The following is a 12,212-nucleotide window of genomic DNA, read 5'->3' on the forward strand; positions in this document are numbered from 1 at the left end:
AAAAAAAAAAAAAAAAAAAAAAATTAGTGTTTGTACTAAATATCAAAAGTATTTTGACAAGTTTCTCTTTAAGATAGTTTATAAAGCCTTATCCTGGCTAGAGATGTTTTGTACAAATTATATATAGCCTGCCTGATCTACCAACACGCCACAGAGAATCAAAATCAACCATGTGGGGAAAGTCAGGGCAGTAGAAGTGGAGATATGCTTTTTATTTTAAGGGCTTAAACCAAATTGTCTTGAAATTAAAGCTGTATTTCTGCAGCTTTCAGTGCAGAGAAAAAGAAGAAAGTGAAGCTGTGTCAGTTTTAACATTAGCTATATCACAACATGTTTAAGAAAGATAGATGAAGTCATTTGCATAAAGGTATAGCATTGAAATACTATGTTGTGTTTGTTTTTACATTTTTGCATTAAAAAAAATGCAGTAAAAGCCAAGTTAAATTTCATATTAAAGCAAGTTCTAGTATATGTATTGAGTTCCTGGTAGTCACATACTTTGTTCACATCACACCATACTTCATAGTATGATTTGTCAGGGGAGGGACTGTGGGGTGACAGTTTTACATTTACTTTTTCTTCTTAATGCAGCTGGATCTAAGTAAAATGTTTTGAAGTTTATCAAAAACTCAATATACTTGTAAAACATATAGGATCAGGGTTGGGGAAAAAAATACAGGTATAGTAAGTAAGAAAAGTGACCCATGAAGAAAGCATTGTGTGGCTGTATGTTGGTTGTGATTAAAATGAGGAACTGGTTTAAGTTGTAAATGGTGGCTGATTGCTATGTAACTTATGTACATGATTGTTGGGACGGCTGTCCCATATTTTATATATTGGAATAAAAAATTCTATAAATTATTTTAACTAAAAGTAAATATTCTAAATTAAATCCCACTTCTTAAGTCACATGACTTCTGTCTTGGAAATTTTACCTTTAAAAGATTATTTAAGACAGGAACCAGGAGGCTTGGGAATAGGGAAAGAAGGAAATGTTGTATTATATGGGTCTTGTGGCCTCTAACCATCAGTATAGGGTTTTCTTCTTTCCTTGATGGCAGCAGAAAGACCTCATTTTCATAACATAACTACTCTTGATACTTTCCTTAAAAACACTTTTTATTAAAGATTCTATCATGAGGTATTTGGGAGCTGAGAGGCTAAAGCACTCATGTCCTGGCTCTTCCGTAAATTTAACTGTGTGACCTTGGGCAAGTCACTTAACCTCTCTGTGCTTCAGTCTCCCTGTCTTTTAAAATGGGAGTAATACCTACCTCGTAGGGTTGTTGTGGGGATTCATTAGAGATAATGTCTGTAAAGCATTTAAGGTTCTTGAAGAAGGCTCTATGTAGATACAAAATAATATATATTAAAGTCGGTTTATTTGTGAAAAAAGGAAGTTTATAGCAATAAATGCTAATATCTAAAAAAGTGGAAAGATTACAAATTAACAATCTCACAATGCACCTCAGGGAGCTAGAAAAGCAAGGAAAAACCAAACCCAAAATTACCAATAGAAAAGAAATAGTAAAGATCAGAGCAGAACTAAATGAAATAGAGACTAAGAAATAAAAAATACAAAGGATCAACACAACAAAAAGTTGGTTCTTCTTCAAAAAGGTAAACAAAATTGGTAAACCACTAGCTAGACTGACCAAGAAAAGACCCAAATTAAATCAGAAATGAAAAAGGAGACGTTACAACTGATACCACAGAAATATGAAAGATCATCAGAGACTGTTATGAACAACGATATGCTCACCAACTAGAAAGCCTAGAAAAAATTGGGTAAGTTCCTGGAAACATACAATGTTCTGAGATTGAACCAGGAAGAAATAGAAGACCTGAACAGACCAGTAACAACTAGTGAGATCAAATCAGTAATTTAAAAAAAAAAAAAAAAAAAAATCCTAGCCAAAAAAAAAAAAAACCTCAAGACCAGATGGATTCAAATCCAGACGTACAAACATACAAAATCAAATATACAAAGAAGAACTAATACCAGTCCTCCTGAAACTGTTCCAAAAAATTGAGGAGGAGGGAACTCTCCCTAACCCATTCTATGAGGACACTATCACCGTGATACCAATATCAGACAAGGACGCAACAAAAAAAGAAAACTACAGGCCAGTATGAACATAGGTGCAGAAATCCTCAACATAATGCCAGCTAATCAAAGCCAACAGCATATCCAAAAGATCATACACAATGATCAAGTGGGATTTATCCCAGGAATGCAACGTTAATTCAATGTACACAAATCATTAAATGTGATACATCACATCAACAAAATTAAGGACAAAAACCCGTATCATCATCTGAATAGATGCAGAAAAACCGTTTGATAAAATTCAGCATCCTTCATGATAAAAACCCTCAACAAACTAGGCATAGAAGGAACATACCTCAAACCAATAAAGGCCACGTATGACAAACCCACAGCCAAAATCATACTGAATGGGGAAAAGTTGAAAGCATTCCCTTCAAGAACTGAAACAAGACAAGGATTCCCATTTTCACCACTCTTATTCAACATAGTACTGAAAGTCCTAGCCAGAGCAGTGAGGCAAGAGAAGAAATAAAAGGCATCTGGATTGGAAAAGTGAAAGTCAAATTGTCCTTCTTTGCTGATGATAGATCTTATATCCAGAAAAACCTAAAGATTTCAAGAAACTTAGATTTGATAAATGAATGCACAAAAGTTACAGGATAGAAAATCATTGTACAAAAATCAATATTATTTCTATATACCAATAATGATCTAGCCGAGAATGAAATCGAGTAGGCAGTGCCATTTACAATAGCTATGAAATACCTAGGAAGCCAGGCACGGTGGCTCACGCCTGTAATCCCAACACTTTAGGAAGCTGAGGTGGGCAGATCACCCGAGGTCAGGAGTTCGAGACCAGCCTGACCAACATGGAGAAACCACATCTCTACTAAAAATACAAAATTAGCCAGGCATGGTGGTGCATGCCTGTAATCCCAGCTACTCCGTAGGCTGAGGCAGGAGAATCGCTTGAACCCAGGAAACGGAGGTTGCATTGAGCCGAGATCACTCCATTGCACTCCAGCCTTGGCAACAAGAGCAAAACTCCATCTCAAAAATAAAAAATAAATACACACACACACACACACACACACACACACACACACACACACACCTAGGAATGCGTTTAACCAAGAAGGTGAAAGATCTCTACAAGGAAAACTACAAAACACTGATGAAAGAAGTTGAAGATGACACAAATAAATGGAAAAACATCCTATGCTCATGGATCGGAAGAATTAATATTGTTAAAATGACCATATTGCCCAAAGCAGTGTATAGATTCAATGCAATCCCTATCAAAATACCATCCTTCTTCACAGAATTTTTTAAAAAATCGTACAATTCATATGGAACCATAAAAGAGCCTGAAGAGCCAAAGTAATCTTGACCAACCATAACTAAGCTTGTAGGCATTGCATTACCTGACTTCAAAATATATTACAAGGCTATAGTAACCAAAGCAACATGATATTGGTATGAAAATAGACACAGACCAATGGAACAGAATAGAGAGCCCAGAGATCAAGTCACATACTTACAGCCAACTGATCTTCAACAAAGCTGACAAGAATACACAATGGGAAAAGGACAGTCTCTCCAATAAAATGGTGCTGGAAAAATGGGATAGCCATATGCAGAAGAATGAAACTGGACCTCTGTCTCACCATATATAAAAATCAACTCAAAATGGATTAAAGACTTAAAGCCTAAAACTGTTAAAAAATGCTGGAAGAAAACCTAGGGAAAACTCTTCTGAACATTGATCTAGGCAAAAAATTTATGACAAAGACCTCAAAAATACAGCAACAAAAACAAAAATTAGACAAATGGGACTTCTTTAAACTAAAACTTCTGAATCACAAAAGAAATAACCAACAGAGTAAACAGACAATCTGTTGAATGGGAGAGAATATTTATAAACTATTCATCTAACAGGAGACCAATATCTAGAATATATAAGGAACTCAATTCAATAGGAAAAAACAAATAATTCCCTTTAAAACTGGGCAAATGACATGAATAGACATTTCTCAAAAGAAGATACACAAACAGCCAAGATGTATGTGAAAAAATGTTCAACATCACTAATCATCAGAGAAATGCAAATCAAAACCACAGTGAGATACCATCTTACCCCTATGAGGATGGATATTATTAAAAAGGCAAAAAAGAACAGATGTTGTCAAGGATGCAAAGAAAAGGAAACTCGTACACTGTTGGTGGGAATGTAAACTAATACAGCCACTATGGAAAGCAGTATGGCGATTTCTCAAAAAACTAAAAATAGAATTACTATTCAATCCAGCAGTCCTACTACTGGGAGTATACCCAAAGGAAAATAAGTCAGTATATCACAGGGATACCTCACTCATATGTTTATTACATCAGTATTCGCAGTGGCAAAGACATAGAATCAACCTAAGTATCTATCAATAGATGAATGGATAAAGAAAATGTGTATATATACACAATGGAATACTGTTCAGCCATAAAAAAAGAATGAAATAATGTCTTTTGTAGCAACATGAATGGAACTGGAGGTCTTTATCTTAACTGAAATAAACCAGGCAAAGAAAGACAGATACCACACATTCTCATTCGTATGTGGGAGCTCAAAAATTTAATCACATGGAGGTAGAGAATGGAAAGATAGATAACAAGGGTCAGACATGGTGGCTCACGCCTGTAATCCCAGCACTTTGGGAGGCTGAGGTTGGTGGATCACTTGAGGTCCGGAGTTTGAGACCAGCCTGGCCAACATGGTGAAACCCATCTTTACTAAAAGTACAAAAATTAACTGGGTGTGATGGCGGATGCCTGTAATCCCAGCTACTCAGGAGGCTGCGGCAGAATGGCTTGAACCTGGGAGGTGGAGTTTGCGATGAACCGAGATTGCGCCACTGCACTCCAGCCTGGGCAACAGAGCGAGACTCTGACTCAAAAATAAATAAATAAATACAAAAATGAGGTGGGGCACAGTGGCTCACACCTGTAATCCCAGCACTTTAGGAGACCCAGGTGGGCAGATCACTTGAGGTCAGGAGACCAGCCTGGCCAACATAGTGAAACCCTGTCTCTACTAAAAATACAAAAATTAGTCAGGCATGGTGGCAGGCACTTGTAATCCCAGCTACTCAGGGAGGCTGAGGCAGAGGTTGCAGTAAGCCAAGATCAAGCAGAGGTTGCAGTAAGCCAAGATCATGCCACTGCACTCCAACCTGGGTGACACAGTGAGACTCCATCTCAAAAAAAAAAAAAAATTATCTGGGCATGGTGGCACACACACCTGTGGTGGCAGCTACTCGGGAGGCTGAAGTAAGAATAGCTTGAACCCAGGAGGCACAGATTGCAGTGAGCCAAGATCACTGCACTTCACCCTGGGCAAAAGAGCAAGACTCTGTCTCAAAAAAAAGAAAGAAACAGATAACAGAGATGAAAGGGTGAGTAAGGGGCAAGGGAGAGGATGAAGAGAAGTAGGTTTAAAGGTACAAACATGGTAAGGTGGAAGGAATAAATTCAATGTTCGATAGCAGAGTAGGGTGCCTGTAGTTAACAAAAATGTAGTCAGGTGACAGACAGCCTAAGTACCATATATTGATCTGAAAGCATTATATACTTATAACAAAACTTCACATGTACCCTATAAATTTGTGACAAATTTAAAAAACAAAGTGAGGTGTTGGATAGAGAGTGTCTAAATGTAGCTATTTTAAAACTGATGGAGGAAGACCTTTAAGGTTAGTCATAGCAGGGATGGGTGCATTTCAGGCAGAAGTAAAGGATAGGCTAAAAGCCTAAACAAGGAAAGGTAAGGGCAAGCAAAAAGTTGAACCAACTAGGAATGACTAGATCATTTCCCATGAAGTTCATTATTAATAAAACTTATATAAAGAATAAAAGAGGATATGTTGTTATTTTGAACACATTATTGAATTGGATGTCATGTGGTTTGAATGTAATATGGGAGTGACACATTTAGGAAATATTTAGAACTTAGAGATTTTACACATTAGTTTCACCCCCCACCCAAAAAAAAAAAAAAGGACAAAACACCTAAAGAGAGAAGAGAGCTTTGGTGTTTAGGGATTGAAGTAGCCAGGAAAACAAATGGGAAGGGAAAACCTTCTATGTGTTGTTGGGTGCTGTGTTACAGTTTTTGCACACTTAATGCCAAACCTTACAAAGCAGGTAATATTAATCACATTTTACAGAGGCACACCTGAAGCTCAAGAAGTCAAACATCTAGGAAATAATAGATTCAAACCTAGACTCACCTATTTCCAAAACCACTGCCCCACCCAAATAGGCCTTTCGTCTCTGAAATTGCCCTTCAGACTATATTTTTCTAAGACCTTCATTCTCCTTTGTGTTGTAGTGACAAGTTTTGAGCTGAAGGCAGATTTCAGCTCAGCCTCATTCTTTCTGACTCTCAGTTAAGCAATTCTTTCCTATACTGTTAACTTTTCAGCACAGCTTTCAATGATGGGTCTTAGTGAGCAGTAGGCTATTAATGATGCATGTGCTTCCTGTGGAGACTGGTTCCAGGAGAAGAGGAGCACTTGATTGTTTTCAGTGCCAAACAACAAGTTGCTAGAGAGGACAAAATGCCTATTAGGCTTAAAAATTATTTCCAAAATTACAGATGTAATCCCTTTTAAAATATTTTGAACACCAAGATCTAGGACAAAATATGAAAATTCATGACTTCTGCCTGTGTTTTTAGTCTGGAAAGTATCATTATTTGAACCTCACATAGTATCTTGAGCTGCAAATAAAGAAAACCAATAGTTATACATAGTCTTCACCACCGTTCATTCTGTTTTTGACCAAATGCCCTGTGATCCTTATGATTCCACACTTTAAAATCTGCCCTGAAATAACATTTATCTTTTTCAAAGTCCTCAACCATAAATCAACCATAATGGAAGCTCTTCTTGCTGTTATTGCAAGGATATATGCTGCAATCTTCATGTCTAAAGTGTTTACCTGGCTTTTTCACAGCTGACTCAGTAGATTGGAACCTTTTAATGCAACCTGCATGGCATGTGGTCACCAAATCTATGTGAAGTCTTTATAATTTTTATATGATTGATAGCATATTGCTCTTCACTGGTGAGGGGAACCATATCTGCTTCCTGCTTATCTTTGTAGATGTAGAGTTACTTAATCCATGTACTTTCATGGTTGGTACTTGAAATGTAGAAATATGAAGGAAAAGAGAAAAGCAACCAGGCTCAACAAGTCTGTGTTTGACTTTTAGGCCCAGACATTTTCCACTTATAGTATGCTACATCCCAGAGTTGTAAAACCAAAGCTCCCTTTTCTGCAAAGTAACCCAGTTAATATGGAGAGATGAAGAATAAATTAACTAATTAATTAATCAGTTATTTGATTAATCAAATGCCATGTCTTTAGGAGGGAAACTCTATTTTGGCTTTTATTATTTTGATTGACACATGATAATTTCATATATTTATGGAGTACCATGTGATATTTGATATAGGTATACACTGTGTAATGACCATTTAGGGTATCCATCACTGCAAACATTTATCATTTCTTTGTGTTGGGAACATTCAAAATCTACTCTTTTAGCTACTTGAAAATATATAACCAGTTGTTCATTATAGTCACCTTATTAGTGCTACAGAACACTACAACTTAATCCTCTTATCTGGCTATACTTTTGTATCCATTAACCAACCTTTGGAAAAGCTCCTTTCTTAAAAGCTTTGTAATTCCACAGTTTTCCAGAACTATAGTCCACGGCTGTCTTTTAGACCTCCATTCAACTCCTCGTCCCTCATGATCCTGTATTAGCTACCATTTTCCTCTGTGTTAAATGCATATGACTGTATTTTAAAACTTGCCCCAAAACTTCCCTCTTTCTATTTTCCATGACATTTCTCTCTAAAATGATAAATGTGAGCTTTTAAACTGTAGTGTTTTATCAATGCTGGGTATTATTACTAAACACAACTCAAGACCTTCTTCTAAGAAAACTTTCTGAGGTTACCTTTAGCTACGCATTCTTTAATTAATTCTGCTGATATTTCACCTGTAATCTATGTCAGACATACATATGTCTCAGAACCTCAGAGATGAATAAGATGAATGAGAAACTACTCCCTTAGGAAGTTTATAATCTGCTTCCCAACCCTACTCTCTTAGTCTACTTCTCCTCTTCTGAGTCTACCTGTTCACCATTTTAATTGTTGCTCTTGTTAACTGTTTCTCTTACTAATCATAAACTCCCAGGGATCATGTGCAAATGTTGTTGTTAGCCAAAAAATGTGGGTGATGTCATGCTGATACAAAACCGTGGACTTCTGATAAGCAACTTAATCTCTAAGCTTCAGTTTTCTCATTTAAAATGCAAATTATTCTTACTATACAAAGTAGTTGTTACAAGTAAATGAGTTAATAATTTTAGTGTACAAAGGAGATAATAAATGGTTGCTCTGTCATGTCACTTACTTGTCAATAACACTTCCATTAACCTTTCATATTAAATATAAATGTTACACTCCTCTATTGGATGCCCTCAAGTAAGATCCTCCACCTGCTCTGTCAGCCTTCTCTTACATATCCTCTACACATTCTCTCTCTGAAATCAAAAGTTCTACTTCTTGAATATACCCTTCTCTTTTTACCATGAGGCAAACCAGTAGTTACTGCCATGTTTTGAGTGCCCATTGTGATTTAAGAAGGCGTTCTAGCCTGGGCATGGTAGCACACGTCTATAATCCCAGCAGTTTGGGAGGCTGAGGCTAGCAGATCGCTTGAGCCCAGGAGTTCAAGGCCAGCCTGAGCAACATGCAAAACCCTACTTCTACAAAAAATACAAAAAGTAGCCAGGCATGGTGGTGCACACCTACAGTCCCAGCTACTTGGGAGGCTGAGGTGGGAGGATCAGTTGAGCTCAGGAGGTCAAGGCTGCAGTGAGCCAAGATCACACCACTGCACTCTAGCCTTGGTGACAGAGTGAGAACCTATCTCAACAACAACAAAAAGGTGTTTGGTGCTTACATATATTTTTGCTTATTACCTAGTTTTAATGTAGTGGTTAAGAATACAGATCCAGAAAAAACAAATGTCATATGTTCCCACTGATAAGTGGGAGCTAAGCTATGAGGATGCAAAGGCATGAGAATGATACAGTGGACTTTGGGGACTCAGGTAGAAGGAAGGTAAGTGGGGTGAAGGATAAAAGACTACACAATGGGTAGAGTGTACACTGCTTGGGTGATGGGTGCACCAGAATCTCAGAAACTACCACTAAGGAACTTATTCATGTAACCAAAAACTACCTATTCCCCAAAAATTATTGAAACAAAAAAATAAAAAATACAATAAAATTTTCAAAAAGAGTACAGATCCAGAGTCCAACTTCTTGTTTATTTTCATACCTTGGCTGTGCAGTCTTCTAGCTGTGTGACAATGGACAAGTCACCTAAGCTCCCTAAAATTCAGTGTCCTCATCTGTAAATGGAGATAATAACAGTAACTATTATAGTGCTGTGTGAGAATTAAAAATAATAACTTATGTAAAGCAGTTAACACAGTAACTCATAGTAAGCTCTTAATAAATGTCAGCTGTTTTTATTACTAATGAACTTCTTGTCATTTTCTTCTCATTCAACTCTGCAAGGTCTTTTATAAATGGTGAAAAAAAGTGAAGTAGCTCTTTCAGATCAGCAACACAGCAAGTAATTGGCAAAGATGGGACTTGAAACCAGAACTGTCTGGTTCCAAAATCCCTATCTTTCCTACCACATTGTTGCCTTGTGCTAATCCCTCTACCTGAAAAGTATCCTTCCTTATGTCTAATTGGAATAATCTTTTGAAACCCATATCAGGTGCTGCCTCCTTCACCAAACTCTCCTTGATCCCCATCTAAATGTGATCCCTCCCTCAAAATCCTCAATTTGTCATTTTTACACAGCATTATGCTACAGTGACTAGCACACTAAACCATGAGTTCTTTGACACCAGAATGAGGTTAGACCACTGTTTCCCGTAAAACAGAACACTTTGCACTAAGTAGATACTTAATAAACAGTTGCTTGAACTGAAAAGAAGTTGTTAAGGTCACAGATGGGAAAATCTGCCTAATCAATCCAGGAATCATTTATTTATGTGTCTCTAGGCCAGACCCTATAATAGACACTGGGTTCAAAGAGTTATATAAGACAAATTCCTGGCTGGGTATGGTGGCTCACGCCTGTAATCCCAGCATTTTGGGAGGCCGAGGTGGGTGAATCACCTGAGGTCAGGAGTTCGAGATCAGTCTGGCCAACATGGGGAAACCCCATCTCTACTAGAAATACAAAAATTAGCCGGGTGTGGTGGTGTGCACCTATAATCTCAGCTACTCAGGAGGCTGAAGCAGGAGAATCGCTTAAACCCAGGAGGCGGAGGTTGCAGTGAGCCGAGATCACGCCATTGCACTCTAGCCTGGGTGACAATATTGAAACTCTGTCTCAAAAAAACAAACAAATTCCTGCCCTCAAAGAACTTGCAATTTGATAAAAGCACTTTGAAATCAGAAAGTAATTATTTTTAATGGAGCCGTTATATAATCAAATGGAGCAAAAACTTAAGTAGTGCAAATGAATTCTTATTTACTTTTTGTACAGATACAGTTGTCTCCTCCAGCTGCTGTACCAGTTTAGACTACATCGTGACCTACCTCTTCAAGCACATAGCAAAAGAGGGCAAGAAGCCACTTCGATGCGGAGAGGCTACCCAGGCTGGTCAGAGACTATTACATTTTATGCAGCAAAACCCAGATGTCCTGCAGCAGGTAACTGGTGGTTGATCACCTAGCTTATGAAACAAATGTTCCCAGAAGCCATACCTGGCCCTGAATTTATCGTAGAGCAGCCGATCTTGCCAAGACTTTTTGTACTGGTTAAAATATATATATATATATGTATGTATATATGTGTGTGTATACATATATGTGTATATATATAATATAAATACATATATATGTATGTGTCTGTGTGTGTGTGTATATATATATATATATATATATATATATATAGTCTGGGAGTATTTTCCCTGAATATATATATATATATATATATAGTCTGGGAGTATTTTCCCTGAAAGTGGAGAAAAAACACAGGCCTTAGGATTACCTACCCTCAAGAAATACCTGGGTTGTTCATCTCACTTCAATGGAGCAAGAATTCAAAAAGAGGATAGTTTTTCCAGAGGCCTGAGAAAAATTAGGCAAAACTGGAACTGGAAACAGTCAGCCCCTGATTTCTCTCCTGGTGTCTCTGATAACGTCATCTTAAGTTTGCCTTATGAATACTCCGGTATATTGGGAAACTGCAATTTGCTGGACTCCTGGTGTATGCCAGGCAGCTTGCTAGGAATTTCATTCATCATATCATAGTTGTTATTTTTCCCATTCTAAAATGAGAAATCTTGGTTCAGGTAGGTTAGGTAATATGTTCAATAACATCTAACTAATAAGTAATAAAGCCACAGTCTGTTTATTTTCTAATGTATTTTCTAACTAGCTAATGGGTTAGGTCCAAGTTTAATATCATTTTTAAAAAACTCACTTGTGCAAATAACAGTAACGGCATGCATAAGAAATGAATATTGCAAGGTGCAGTACCTGTAGTACCAGCTGCTCCAGAGGCAGAGGCAGGAGGATTGCTTGAGCCCAGAAGTTCAAGACCAGCCTGGGCAACATAGTAAAACCCCATCTCTAAATAAGAAGATTTAGGCTGGGCACGGTGGTCATGCCTGTAATCCCAGCACTTTGGGAGGCCAAGGCAGGCAGATCACGAGTTCAGGAGTTCAAGACCAGCCTGACTGATATGGTGAAACCCCGTCTCTACTAAAAATACAAAAATTAGCCAGGCATGGTGGCATGCACCTGTAGTCCCAACTAGTCGGGAGGCTGAGGCAGAAGAATCGCTTGAACCCGGGAGGCAGAGGCTGCAGTGAGCCGAGATCATGCCACTGCACTCCAGCCTGGCGAGAGAGCGAGACTCCATCTCAAAAAAAAAGAAAGAAAGAAAGAAAATTTTAAAAAAATTTTTAAATGTACATGCCAAAAATATTTCAAAAAGAACAATACTATTTTTTTATGGCTATGCCATCACTATATTTTCTTTTCTTTCTTTTTTTTTTT

The 12,212-nt window shown here is 37.6% G+C and overlaps 1 protein-coding gene across 1 annotated transcript in view; it reads left to right on the forward strand.

Annotated features, from left to right (window-relative positions):
* Nucleotides 1–12,212, forward strand: part of RANBP17 (RAN binding protein 17) — a 436,018-nt gene that overhangs the window by 387,728 nt on the left and 36,078 nt on the right. Inside the window, exon 25 of the mRNA XM_017849438.1 lies at nucleotides 10,693–10,859. Coding sequence (XP_017704927.1) covers nucleotides 10,693–10,859 — 167 coding nt within the window. The remainder of the gene's footprint in view (nucleotides 1–10,692; nucleotides 10,860–12,212) is intronic.

The sequence above is a fragment of the Rhinopithecus bieti genome, unplaced genomic scaffold, assembly GCF_001698545.2.
Source record: "Rhinopithecus bieti isolate Rb0 unplaced genomic scaffold, ASM169854v2 scaffold_30732, whole genome shotgun sequence".
Classification (NCBI taxonomy): domain Eukaryota; kingdom Metazoa; phylum Chordata; class Mammalia; order Primates; family Cercopithecidae; genus Rhinopithecus; species Rhinopithecus bieti.